This window comes from Ochlerotatus camptorhynchus, unplaced genomic scaffold (assembly GCF_037179485.1).
Source record: "Ochlerotatus camptorhynchus isolate MF236.1 unplaced genomic scaffold, CSIRO-AGI_Acam_v1.1 ptg000274l, whole genome shotgun sequence".
NCBI classification, from domain to species: domain Eukaryota; kingdom Metazoa; phylum Arthropoda; class Insecta; order Diptera; family Culicidae; genus Ochlerotatus; species Ochlerotatus camptorhynchus.
This window is the reverse complement of record NW_027040763.1, coordinates 6,592,298-6,606,450: the sequence shown is the minus strand read 5'-3', so window position 1 is coordinate 6,606,450 and position 14,153 is coordinate 6,592,298. Positions and strand designations below refer to the sequence as shown.

Here is a 14,153-nt window from a genome sequence, read left to right as displayed (position 1 = left end):
AACTGTACCTTCATTGTGGTAGATGAGGTTTTTGGTTTGTTGGTTGAGGTTTGATTGTTTGAACACTTGAGTTTGCTATGCTTCAACTCAGAACCCGGCAGTAGCTTTTATACTAAACCACATCAAATCGATCGCTTCCAGAGCCTCTCGTAGAATATCGCGATCTCTCCTTGGCTGGATTGAGCGGGCGCTGCATTCGGAAAACCCTCAACCCCCAACTCCCCAATCACACGCGCGCAGTGATCCAAACGCGAAAGTATTGACCGTTAATAATAGTAATTGCCTATTTAGATACTATTTGCTATTGGTGTTGTACCTACAGCACTAAGCAGAGCGACTGCATTCTCCAAGAAGTTCACGACGACGACGACGACGAATCAACACCACCCGTTTCGGTTTCGATCCCACCTGTTGACGTAGCTGTCGTTGTGTGGGTTGCGAACTGGTGAGAATCCTGGCTACATACCACCTCCCCCCACAGTGATAATCTGTTAGCAGCCCCAGCTAACAAGGGTGGAGTCCTCTCGTCATTGATGAATGAGAGGAAAAAGATTGTGATAATTTGTGGCGAAGTAAGAAGTTTTGATATGCGTTCTTCAAACGTTGTAATTAGTAGTGAGTGAGTATTTAGTGTTAATGTTGATGTTCATTTATTGCAGGATTTGATTAGGGATTTTAATTCTGATCAATCTGTTGCATTTGCATTTTCAACCATAATAAATAATTTATCAAGAATTTTTCATAAGTATGTATATCTTTTCAGAAAATGGCAACAATGAACCATGAATCTGTGTCTTTCACTAGCAGTGCCTTTCCATCGAAGTCAGTGAACCGTCAAGTTAGTTGCTTCTGCTCTTTTCAGAAAGTGTTCTTCAATACAAGAAGCCTCAAATTGTATAAAACTGTATGATTGATTTTGATTTGGACACAGTTCTTCTTCAGTTCTTCAATCGATCAGAAACAGACATCAACCTACCAACGACCAAAATGAAAGCCTTCATCGCCCTCGTGATCGCGTCACTTACCGTAGCAGCTCAAGGATCATATCTTCCAAGCATCAACACCGCTGCGGCGGCCTGGCCCTACTCACCGGCATGGAACTCGTGGAACACCAGGGACAATCAACACCACCACGATGGTGGTCTGGTGGCCTATCCATACGTTAACGATTGGTCCTCGGCACCAGTTGCATCTGCTTTTGGACCATCCGGTCTGTATGGACACAAGACCGTTGTTCAGGCGGATCTTGGAGGCCATGCTTATCCGTGGGGTCTACCATGGGGAACGTACGGTGCCGGAGCATACGGAAGCCACCACAGATGGGGTAAGAGCGTTGTTCCAGTGTCGAATATGATTGCCGCCACCCCTGGATCGGTTTATGTTGCCCCGGTGCCAGTTGGTGGAGAGAAGGTTGTTTACTAAATGATGCAATAAATTATGCGATGTTGCTAGCAAAACTAAGTGTTTTTTTTGTTGGAATATCACACATTTCCTTGGATCATTGTTTTCTGGATTTTCTCTAAATAAATTAAGGATCATTTTTCACTAATGCCCTTACACGGAAGAATGAAATCTCAGTATTTTACAGTTACAAAAGGCGTTTTTTTCAGGGTTAGATTGTGTTCAAAGAGATTTTGATATTATCATATAATCTCGCATACAATAATCCTAACTGAATGGTAAGCTGTAAGGTTTTCATCCTAATCATCTGTTGAGCACAACTGCATTCATGTACCCCACCGAGGAATTTACGATTCTAAGTTTTGTTTAAAATTGGAGGTAAGTTTGTATAGAAACATTTTCAGCAAGTTATTTTCATATTCATTATCATTCTGAATATGAGACTTTGGTGATTCTCCTGGAATTTTCTAAAGCACATTACTATAACTTTAATTGTGATTATTATTTGTGAATTAATTTAATTAATAATTAAAAAAAAAATAAGTCCAATATGATTCTTCAAAATCCCCCCCCCCCCCCTTCTTGGGCAACGTATCTTGGCATGCACCGATAATAGTTTGGATTTTGTCATATGTTGTCATGCTGAATCTTAAAATAAAAGGGACTTATTGAAAACTCGGGCGACACTATCGTGACCTTCCCTAGTGAGGAGAATTGCAAGTAAAGAAGAATTTTGTGGATTTTCTGGGTGTAGGGTTAACTACCCCATTTCGGGCCTATTAAGCACAACCCGCACTTAGTCTTTCTTAATCTAGTGCAGTTTAGATCCAAACGGAATGTTATTATTACTGAGATTATACCTGGAGAGTAGGCTGTGCGTGTGATCGAACCTGAAATTTGTTTTTTCCGTGGAGTTTTTTTTAAATCTATAATCGCTTGCTGATCTGGCCAAAACCAGGCCCAGGAGACAATTTCTAGTTCCTCAATCCCTATTATGGCACTGAGAAGGTAATCCGAAGCCAAGTAGAACCTCTACGTCCCATCATTAGTTCCATCATTCGTTGAGTTGCAGCGTTGAACCTAACTTTTGGCCACGGAAAGGCTTGCCAATGCACATCAAAAATCGACTACATACATCATTCGTTTATCTCAAATCGACGGACGATATTTCGCACAACTACCATAAACCGGACTAGTTCATGTTGATCTTCGTTAAGCTTCGTCTACTATTTGGACTTCTACATCAACGAATGTCCGGCAGCCTTCAGTTTGAATTGGCTAAACCTGGTGAGTTCGTTCCATTTTGTAAATTTTTATCTTTTCAAACCAGTAACGTTGGGAGCTCTCCTTTTTGTGGTGCGTTACTGGTATAAGATCTACCACCGAACCCTAGTCATGACAACTTTAAACTAGGAAATCAGGATTTTCCAGTAATCAAAGGATTACATTTTAGTGCTTGTTACTTTTTGTGACTTGATAATAGTGACAAGACTCGGGTAGTGACCACCACCGTTATGCATTTCTATATTGTATATTTCAATTCAAAAATATTGTTTATGTTCGTAGAGTTTACATAATCCTTTTCCCTTTGTCCCCTTTGTCCTTTTCCTTTCCCTCTTCTCTTTTCAGAAAGCGAGTAATGGCGCTACATCCATAAGTCATAAAAGGCTAGGACAAGAGTTAGTGCTCATGCCCCAACCGTCAGAAGAAAATGGAGCATCCTCGATTTAAACAGCCCGATGTTTCTGAATCATCTTGCCCCTTAAATGCTGCACAGTAGGCCTGGCCGTTTTGATATGTGTGACGCGTCTTCGATGTGAAACATATATCAAATAGACAAGAAAAATTATGTAGGTATATATATCATTTTCCAGGATGCTTTCAAGAACTGGCTGTGTTGGTGTTAGATTAGATTAGATTAGATTAGAAACGGAATGTTATTATTACTGATGGCTTCCAAATTTATTTACCTTTCCGTATATACCGTAAGATGTGATAAAGAGAAACCAATCGTTGAGATATTGTCAAAAGTCTAACACTGCTTCTTGACGCCAAACTCGGCCTACGGATTCTAAACTCGGCCTAACGCATTGAAACGCCATTGAATTGTCAATGAATTCACTTCGGCCTATCGCATGAAGATTAAATTGATTTGGTCGAAGTGCTTCTTTTGTTTTTGGGAATAATGGGTGCAAACATTAATATCACGCGCTCTCATTGACTTCGTTTGGAAGCTTATTGACTAAAGTATCGTACCAAACGCATAATTTACTTGTTAACTCTGAAATCATGGATTTATGTGATGTTTTCTGCTTCATTGGCCCAAAATGGGCGATTAGGCCGAAGTAGTTCTCTACCCTATTAATATGGAATTTCGAAAGTCATTCAATGGTACATAATTATGAATATACTTCGAGGGATATTTGGCGACTGAACCATAGTAATTCTTATATGAATTCCCAGGGAACTCGAAAGAAAGTTTCATGTAAATTTCCAAGATAAATATTTCCAAGTGACATCTAAGGACAATTTCAAAGTTCTTCTGTGATTATTACACTGAAGTTCTTTGGACATCCTTGAAGATCTCGGAACTTTACCAAAGTTTTCGAAATTCCCTGAGTTTCTTGCAACTTCTGTAAAAATCCTGTAATCTCTTTGATGTTAACTTTCCTGCCCTGAGGATCTCTGATCTTCCCTGATTCTTCTTAAATTATTGGAAGTTTACAGAAATAAATGAAAGTTTTTTTTTTTTTTTTTATTATAGTCACTTTAACACTCTTGGGTCATTCGTGACTTGTCCGGGGGTGAGATTTGAACTCGTGACGTTGGCGTGAGAGGTATGGATGTGAACCACTACGCCGGGGTCGCCCCCTATAATAAATGAAAGTGTCAAAACCACATTTAAACTTCCTTGACAATTTCTGGAGATCCCTGAAATTTCCGGAAGTTTATCATGAAATTTCTGGATTATAATCATTGTCCTTTTGCACTCTGAGCTTTAAAAAAAAACATATTTAACTTTCCAGAGGTGTTTGGAATTTATTTAAAGTTTCCACAAGTTTGCTGAAATTCTTTGAAATTCTTTGAAATTCTTTGAAGTTTTCTTCACTTCTCTGAAGTTCAGTGGATATTTATGAAGTTCTTAGAACTTCTCTAAAGTTCCAGCAGTTTCCTTGAAGTTGATGGAATCACCTGCTCAAAGCTTCCCTGAAGAACCAGAAATTTAATAGAAGTTCTTTGAACTCTGATGATGCTCCTGGAATTATCTTGAACTTGATACAACTGTCTAAAAGATCTCTTAACTTCCCGAAGTTCTCTGCTGCTCAGTGAATCTCTCGAAGTTTCTGAAAAAATCCGAATTTTTATCACACATTCTCTATGCTTTCCTGATGATCTCTGGGATATTTTTAATTTTTGGAACATGTTACCTAAACCTATAGAAATTTCTCTGAAATTCTTGCAATTTTTATGTTATTCATGGAACTGAACTGAAGTTCTCAGAACTGCCCTAAAGATTATAAAACTCAAATGGCTACTTCTGTACAACATCTGCAATTTATCCAAGCTTAATGGAACTGCCCTGAAGCTTTTGATCTTCACTAAAGTTCTCGAAATTTGCGTAAAACCTATGGAACTGCTCTGAAGATATCGAAACCTTACAAAAGGACCTAAAAACTTTACCTTAATTCTAGACATTCTCAGAACTACCCTGAAGTCTTCATAATTTTTTGAATTCCCTCAAAGTACTCAGAACTTCTTGAAGGCTCCCGCATTTTTCTGTGGTTAATGTAACTAACAAAACAGTTTTCATAGCTTCATTAGAGCTCCCGAAACTTTCCTGACGTTCATGGGACTTGTGACGTCAACTTTTTTTAGGTTTTCTAGACTTTTTTCTTGTAACATAGGGGAAATGGCTCTAATGTTGGCCTATGGATCTAAGATTGGGAACATCGCAAAAAATCTGCTATTTATCAATTTTATCTAGATGAACGTCTAATTGGGACAGTACTAAAGGATATTTTTGGCCACTATTGAAAATTTAGTTGATTTCTGAATTTATGTATGGGCACAAATTAGGTGCATTTAGGCCGACATTACATCCATTTCCTATATGTAATATTTTGCAATTCTTCTGAAGTTAATCGAATGGTTTTTCTAAGGTTCATAAAATTTTTCCGGATGTTCATGGAACTGCCCTGAAATTCTCAAAATATTCCCGTAGCTCTGTTACTTTTCCTTAGGATCTTTAAGTTACTCAAAGTTTTCTTGAGTCTTTTAAAGTTCTTGAAAGATACCTACATTTAGAAAAAAAAAAAATTCCAGTGATTTTGCTTTCCGTCGATCTTGTTTTCCGTACTATGTGCCAATTCTTCCGACGCCAGGGAGGCAGCTCCTACTCTTGGACCCTATCTATCGACCCATCAACTCATGAACCGGGGAAGGAAGGCGTGATCAGAGATGTTATGCCTCAGAACCTCCCGGCGGCGCCGACTGGGATTGAGCCCAGGCCTGCTGGGATGAGCTCCAAAACTTATCGCTACACTATTCTTTTAAGATAAAAATATTGTCATCTTGCTCATCTAAGATCTCAAAATGTTTGTAAAGTTCATGGAATTATCCTGAAAGTTCTAAGAGCTTACCCTTAAAGATCATTAAACTTTTCTTAAGATTTGAACTTTCTTGGAGCTCACGGAACTTACCTGATGTTTTTAAACTTCTCTTAATATTGCAGATATTACTTAAAGTTCTTGAAATATCCTTGACGTTTTCAAAGCTTTCGTGAAGTTTTATAAGTTTCCATAAAGAGCTCTGAACTTCCCTGGCTTCTATAAAGTTCTTGCATGTTTCTTGGGTAAATATACCTAGACTAACATTTGAAAACGGCGTAGCTACAAAATGTAAACAAACCATATTTTGCCACACATAGATAGAACAGTTCACAAACTACTCGATAAAGACGAAAATGTATAATAAAATATCACTTCAAATCATCAAAAGCGTTTCTTATTACATGGCGTATTTCCAACTTTCAACTCTATGATGCACCTGGTCGTTACGCCTTGCACCAGCACTACGAATTATATTATTTTAATATGCCAAACGTACTGATTCTGTAGTATCTAGTCACCCCCGATTCATTTGAAATGTATCCGATTGATATTTCACATGTAAACAACAAACAAAAAGAAGACCAAAAAAAAAAAAAAACTCCGGGCGTAATTCCACTCTCCAAAATTTGCGAACGAAGAACCAAGGGGGAACAGCAAACAATAACTCCCGAGGGTGTATTTCCACCAGAGCTGCCAGGTGGTTTTATAAAAAATCTGTATCCACTCTATTAAAAAATCTGTATTTTCTGTATTGACGATTTTTTTCTTAATTAATCATGTTTTGTTGTTTTACAAATACAGTGCATACAAAATAACCATAAAAAGTGCTTAACCACCTATTCGGGCTATCGTACTAACCATACGGGATGTAATTGCGCCATTTGTGATATCGAGTGATATGAAGCCGTTTGAAAGTGTATGGAGATTTTAGTTTCTATTCATTATCTTCCTGATAAGCAGTTTTAAATGCAAAAAAGTGCACGAGTTCATTACTATTTGATATTTTTAATATAGATGAATACAATTAATTACATCATTTGTGTGGTAGTTACACCGAAAAGTCGAGAGATGTCGCCCCGCCAGTGCTGGTAAATTCATTTTTGCAGTATGGAGAATATCAGAAAATCCGCAATTTCTTACGAAATACATTTTCAATGCAAGTAACATGTTTACGAGTACTTGTATTTGTACCATTTCAATGTGCTCGGGCACTTTTCTTGTATTTAACATACATGCTTATATTGGAAATATTCAATTAATACTTTAAATCCCCATACAATCGCAAATCGTTTACTACCAGCTCCATATGCATCCGAAAGCGGTTGGTCCTCTGGTTGTGAATGCTGTCAAAAACACCATAACATGATTAATTGTCGATGGAAATTTGATAGGTTCCCAAGCAGAGGGTGAGAACAAAATGAAAACAAGAATTATATGTTTTCATTATTCTTGATAACTCAAATTGATTTCATTTTGATGGAGTTGATGGCTAACAGAACAAAAATGAGAGCTAAAAGATATGCGAAGGATATCAAAATTATAAGATACATTGATATTAGTAAGAACTGCATGATAACTTATTTTGATATAGATTTTTTTTCTCAAGCATTTTATAAAAATCTGTATAAATCTGTATTGTAATTTAAAAATCTGTGATAAATCTGTATTCTGTATCGGGTCTGTATTAAGATTAAAAAATCTGTATAATACAGATAAATCTGTATAAATGGCAGCGTTGATTTCCACGGCGTATCACCAGTGTTGGCAGTTCAAAAGATGGAAGGGGGGGTAACAACATGTAAGAAATTATCAGGGTGTATAATGTTTTATTCTCAATTTCACGACAAAGAAAACTTTTTTTAAGTTTTTAGTGATGCATGATGATAGATTACACTTTTAACTATATGTCAAGCTTATTCAAATCATCCAGAAAATGGAAAATCGTGAAATTGGATTAATTTTTAGGTCATCAAAATTCTGAAGCGATTTTCTAGATATGGTCGTTTTGGAGTTACGCCCTTTTCAAATGTTAGTCTAGACACACAATTCTTTTAATTCCAGTGTTTGTATTTATCACGGAGCAAAACTTCTTCCCTTCGAAAGCGCCTAAATTGCAAGGGGTCACTCCGCACAGTGTGCCAAAAATACAAATGGGCACATCTCGTTGACACAATCAAATTTTTGGTTCCATAATTTCAACCGTGAATTGCCGGCAAAATTCTCACATGAATTCGTCATAGCGCAGATATTTTCAAAACATCAGCTAAAAAACGGTCAAAAGTCAACGCGTTATGCCCATAGAGGTAACGACTAAGACTAGTAGGTCCCGAAGAAACGTGCTCAACTTTTTGGCTCAGCTCTGGTACTATCTTCGATCTCAAGCTAATCGATGCACCCCTCGAAACATAGGAACATCCATGAACCCCTCATTTTATCTTTCAAACTTTCATAGCGAATCAAAACAAACATTGTGTAGTACTAGAATTTTGACTAGAATGGGGAACGTTAATCGATTTGCTTGGGACCAATGGGCTAGTCAAGTACTGAGCCAATTTAAAATCGTTAGTTTCCACAGGTTGGTATGCCTGCGGGATGAGCGAGGTCATCAAAGGGACGACCGTTGCCAAGAACAACTGTTATCTGGGGGAAGGCTTTGGTGTTTCAGAACAGTTTGATTGAACTTGGCATCGTTCGGAAAGTCGATTTATGACAAAACCATTTTTGTCTAGTTTCCCAAAAAAAAAATAAAATAAATAAAATAAAACAGACGCATAGGGTTACGGTATGTAATGTGGGTCTAGTCCTTTCATTCGGCCTATCACGCAAATAAATAATTAATTAAGGAATATTACACAAAAAATAAAGAAAATATTGATCACTGATGGTTGATAAATGTGTACCACACACAAATCAATTTATATCACAACATTTCAATACATTTTCAGCTCTCGTAAGTAATAAAACTGGTTGAGAATATCACAATGTTCGGAGTTTTTAGCCGCCATGACTTATAAGGTTAAGATGGGAAGGTTGACTGACGATCATCAAATGGCCTGATTATGGCATTTATTGATTGGAATTACCTGATAATACACACTAGACGTAAAACTTACAGTTGCTGTTTGAATATTTTATGTTTATTTTAATTGTTTAACAACGTTTTCACAAGTAAAACATGGACCCAACTTTAGGGACACATTTCTTTTCTATGTTCCTAACTATGGCCCATGAAATTCATTTGACAGCATATAGCAATAAGAGTAACGTCAACAATGTTGTTTTGCATTTGGATGATAAGGAACGAACAGGAAGGGAGATTTTTTCTGCCAAACCTGTATAATGAACATCACAATGTTCTGATTTAGATATTCTGCGGTCAAAAGACGATAAGCGAAATTTTTAATTTTTAATTTTTAAATTGAGTGATTTAATGTAGTTTTCGTAAAATTTTCTCTAAGAAATGTTTTGAGGAATGAAGAGCATTAAGTTAACAGTGATAGTGATAAAAAAAAATACATCAGAAAACGTTACCAAGAGCGTTTTTTTGAGGATCAAACAAGATAGGACGAAGTTGCATCCATAAATAGACCCAATTTGGGGACAATAGACCCATATTACATACATTTCCCTCGTGAGTTATTGTCTTAAAAAAAGTAAGTTTTTCAACTTTTCGTGGTTTCTGATAGCAAACGACATGATAAGCATATCTAAGCATACCATTTAGCAGTAGAATATCGTTTGCAGGTAAATTCATTGATGAGTTATGATTAAAAACGTAATCGATGGCTGCATATTAGACCGAGGTTAGGGACGTATACCCTATATGAATCATAAGAACAGCATTTTTTTTATGAAGAAACAATGAAAACAATTTTATTCACTTCTCGTTCCAAAACTTGGATGGACTTAAATAAGATGCGCGATAGAGTGCACTTTTGAACAACAGAGTGATAGACAGTGTAGAGAAAGTAGATCATGGAGAATCATCAAACAGGAATCCTTCTCAGTTCCGGTGACTAGCATGGGTCAGGCGTTCCCGATTCCGGTGTTCTCCAATTTAGATGGTTCCAGGAGCAGGAGCCAGATTCAGCTGCTGCTGCGAAACGGCATGTCCGGCGAGTGGGGCTACATGAACGGAGCCACGGTTGGCGGTGACCGAGACGGCTCCTGGGACGACTCCAGCGTGGTGGGCAACCGAGCCAGCTGGGGCATGTGGGGCGACGTGGTACGGGGCAGCTGCGTGGTAAGCTGGAACGGCAGCTGGCCAGTGCGCGGCGTGAACAGCTGGGTAGGCAGCATGGACAGCATGGACAGCCGCGTGAGACAGCGCTCCGTATGGATGGGCCAGCACGTTGGACTGGATCACTGTTGGGGCTCCCCAGTGGGCCACTCCGTAGGGCCAGGCAGGAACAACTCCAGCTTCCGAGACGACGGCCAGAGCCAAGATGACTGCAGCTACCATGCACTGGGAGTTTGATAATAGATATTGTAATTTATGATAAGGGAAAACGCTTGCAAAATAAAACTTACCTTCATGATTGGTCTGTTAGCTGGTTGCGTTCGTCTTCCAAGGAAGTAGGTTGCGGTAGAACACCTGAATTAATTATGATCAGACTGCTGACCTAGCACACGTTTATATACTGGCTAGAAAATCGTTAGCACAATTGCATTCGATCGAATTGGAATTGGTTTCTCTCGGGTTCGATCCACCCTTCCCTGCTTCTTGATCCCTTTCGACGAAGGCGACGACGACGACGACGATCGGCCAACGACGGAAGGGTGTCTTGAGCGATCGCTTAGAATGCTGTAATATTATGCACCTACTCTCCATTGCAGAATCAGTGACTAAAAACAACAAAAACAACAAACGCCAAAGTCTCAATGGGCTTACATGGAGTGTTTACAGCCGGTTTGAAGCTCGACCATATGGGACTGGTTGTCGGTTTTCCGAGTGCACCATGCATATGGGGTCCAGCGAGCTGAAAATAGATCAGTGAACTTGAAATACTTTTCTTTGCTAATGTATTTTTTTTTCGGCGGGGTGCCAAGTTGAGGGATGTTTTTGCGTAAATTTCGAAGTCAAAATATCAGAAATTTGATACCTTTGGAACTTCAGTTGCTCTAGCTCGGAATTTCCAACAGCATTCGAAAGCGAGGACAAATTGTTCGCTTGAATTGGCAACTGTTTCATGGATCATAGCACATGCATGTCGGTCATACCGAAATGGTATTAAACTGCAACACTATATCGCAGCGTGGAAACTCCTTTTTCCTCCTTAATGGTGCCACACATTTTTGCATTCTGCCTCCGTGCACAACAATTGCATCGTGGAACTCAACGAGAGTGAGAGTTCACCCGGCGAAGGTGTACCCACTAACCAACCTGCAGTATGTGTGTGAGTACAGATCGAGGTCGATTAATTACGGGCCGGGAACACACATCAAGCGAAGGAATGTATATTACATGATTATTGTTAGATAATTTTTTTTCTTCATCGCTTTGGCAGCAGAATGTGAACGCGGCGGTGGCTGGACGGGAGAGATACTCTCGCCTGCCTTTAGAGGACCGATCTACTGGAACCATATGGGTTGGCTAGAACGCTAACCGAGAACTCGAGATCGTGCCATGACTTTGGTATAAATAGAAACTGTTTGGATCGGATAAGTATCATAATTAAATCTAACGTTCAACCGAACAGTTCCAATCCTTAACCACAAACATCCAATCATGAAGGTAGTTTGGGTTTTTCTGGAAGGATTTGATAGATTTTAATTTGCCTCATTTTATCTATCCCCAAATAGTGCATCGTCGCTGCAGTCATCTTGGCCATGGCCGTCGTTTCCGAAGCCGGAGTGGTCCCATGGGGCTGGCCACATGCTGCCGCCGTGCCTGCTGCCGTTCCAGTTGCTGCTTGGCCCCATGCTGGATGGCCACATGCTGGTGCCTGGCCTGGTGCTGCTGCCTGGCCGGCTGCGGCCCACTGGCCTGCTGCCGCTCACTGGCCAGCGGCCGTTCCAGCTTACCATGCTGCTGCCCCGTACCTTGCCGCCCCACATGTCCCAGCTGGCTCGGTTGCCCACCACGCTGGAGTCGTCCCAGGAGCCGTCTCGGTCACCGCCAACCGTGGCTCCGTTCATGTAGCCCCACTCGCCGGACATGCCGTTTCGCAGCAGCAGCTGAATCTGGCTCCAGCTCCTGGAACCATCTAATTCTGATGATCAAAACTAGTCACTAGAATCGAATTGGCCACCGACCCTAAATTGCGATGAACACCTTCCGAGGACGAATTGTGCAATCAGGAGAAAAAACACGCAGAACTCGAATACTAAAAAAAACAGTGATATACTCATTAGGAGATAAGGCAAATGCAAACGCTATGAAGGCACTCAGTGCCATCGAAGCGTCAACTGAGAGATTCGTACGTACAACTGAGCAATGTTTCAATAAAAATGCAATCCATTTTTATGACAAATGAAGTCACTTGGTTTGAGCTTGTTTGAAACACTTCGAAATAGGCGTCCTCTACTAGAAATTACTTTGTTTGAACCAATAATGGCTATACGTTCCTATTGTGGTGTGTCCCAAATTGTGGCATATATGAATTGCATAGGCAATAATTGGTACAACTACCCTATATATGTTTTTCTTAAATACGATGTTGGGAAGTTTTTGTGGCATTACAATACATTGTTTGCTCTTTAGACTGACGTAGAACTGTGCATTTGAAGGGCAAGATTGACGGAATCCTTCCACTTCGCGTTTTCGAAGGCGCTAATCTAAATATCCAGAAATCGTGCAGACCTGAAAATTAAATTCAGTGCTTGGTTTTCTGCAGCAACCACTTTAGGGAGTTTTTTTTTAAAGGAAATTAATTTATTTGTGTAGGCTCAATCGAATAAACTTTATAGAGCCAAGTTATCAATTTCGTTATACGTTATTCATCTTACTCTTACATCTGAACTTTAACTAATTATGTTTGTAGTACGCCATGCGTGAAGTTAACGATTAACATAGTTGGAGATGCTTAATAACACATATTAGGCTTAAAGTATTCGTTTAATGTGATAGATGAGGAGATTTTTTTTTTTTTTTGTTTATTAATTTATTTGATAAGGCTCAACCGAATTAACTTAACAGAGCCGAGGATTCTTGGTCACTATACAATACATCTTAAATATATAGTCAAAAGGTACAACACAATAAACACTTTATCTTCCGCTATCCAAAAAGCCTCCTCCATCAGAACTGGAGCCGCTTCCAGTAGTTTCATTGTATGGCAAATTGTTGTACGCCAACGAGGGTCAGAGCGCGTCCATTGCAGCAATGGACGCAAAACGTGGTCAGCACTCACACACTCATCACGAAACGGTTGCTTTGCAAAGTCGACGACGCATCGACCGAAAGAACTGCTGATGAAGAACAATGAGGAGGACCACACAATGGTTGCTGCCGAGAAAACAGACGATCGCGTAGCACACATCGAGAGTGGTCTGCTTTTGTCGACAGCCGAGTGAACACTGAGATGAGGAGATGAAAGAGTTCATAGTTCCATTAGAGTACGGCAGTGTAAAAATTGTATATAGAGAGTAGAAAGCGAGCAAAGGTCAACATCGGGTATGAATCGGGTTAATCTCTAGTTAATCTACTGTCATTGGTCGAAAGGTACAGTAGCAGCACTTCTCCTACTCGTGTCTCCTCGAGATCGTTGAGTTGACGATGAAAGGAGCACATACAGCGATAGAGGTAACAACAGGTACAATTTCCAAACCTATCGACTAGATGCTTACGTCATATGACAACTTGAGAGTGAAACAATCGATAAAACTGTTTGCACACATCGAAGCTACGTGAGCAAATCGGTGATCATCTCTTTTGCCAGTGCTGGCGGGGGAGATACCTCACCATCCTTTCTCAACAGGGAAGTGTGATAAAGGATAGAATCAACCCAATTCGTACCTTCCTCAGAATTTACCTTTGCTTCCCTTCTACTCTCTATATATTATTTTCACACTGCCGTACTCGAACGGGACTATCAACTCTATACTTTCATCTCCTCATTTATCGTATAAAATGAACAGTTTACGCTAATGGTGGATTCGACTAGTTGATTGGAATTCTTTTATGGGGTGGCTTTCTCAGTA

At 39.6% G+C, this 14,153-nt stretch overlaps 4 protein-coding genes across 5 annotated transcripts in view; 2 read left to right on the top strand and 2 right to left on the bottom strand.

Annotated features, from left to right (window-relative positions):
* LOC135705765 (adult cuticle protein 1-like) overlaps nucleotides 1-118 on the bottom strand; it is a 39,391-nt gene extending 39,273 nt beyond the window's left edge. For both annotated transcript variants that reach the window (XR_010517876.1, XM_065227619.1), the window contains exon 1: nucleotides 9-118. Coding sequence is in view for 1 of the 2 variants with exons in the window: in XM_065227619.1 (XP_065083691.1) it covers nucleotides 9-14 (6 nt within the window). In the remaining variant the exon portion in view is untranslated. The remainder of the gene's footprint in view (nucleotides 1-8) is intronic.
* LOC135705757 (adult cuticle protein 1-like) overlaps nucleotides 1-14,153 on the top strand; it is a 64,901-nt gene that overhangs the window by 45,849 nt on the left and 4,899 nt on the right. The gene's annotated exons all lie outside the window — the stretch shown is intronic.
* LOC135705869 (adult cuticle protein 1-like) lies at nucleotides 9,937-10,597 on the bottom strand. Its single transcript, XM_065227723.1, has 2 exons — nucleotides 10,542-10,597; nucleotides 9,937-10,476 (listed from the first exon to the last, which is right to left on the bottom strand). Exons 1-2 carry the CDS (start codon nucleotides 10,545-10,547, stop codon nucleotides 10,069-10,071), a joined length of 414 nt encoding a protein of 137 aa, XP_065083795.1. The 5' UTR covers nucleotides 10,548-10,597; the 3' UTR covers nucleotides 9,937-10,068.
* Nucleotides 11,698-12,437, top strand: LOC135705868 (adult cuticle protein 1-like). The gene is made up of 2 exons (XM_065227722.1): nucleotides 11,698-11,745; nucleotides 11,814-12,437. Exons 1-2 carry the CDS (start codon nucleotides 11,740-11,742, stop codon nucleotides 12,219-12,221), a joined length of 414 nt encoding a protein of 137 aa, XP_065083794.1. The 5' UTR covers nucleotides 11,698-11,739; the 3' UTR covers nucleotides 12,222-12,437.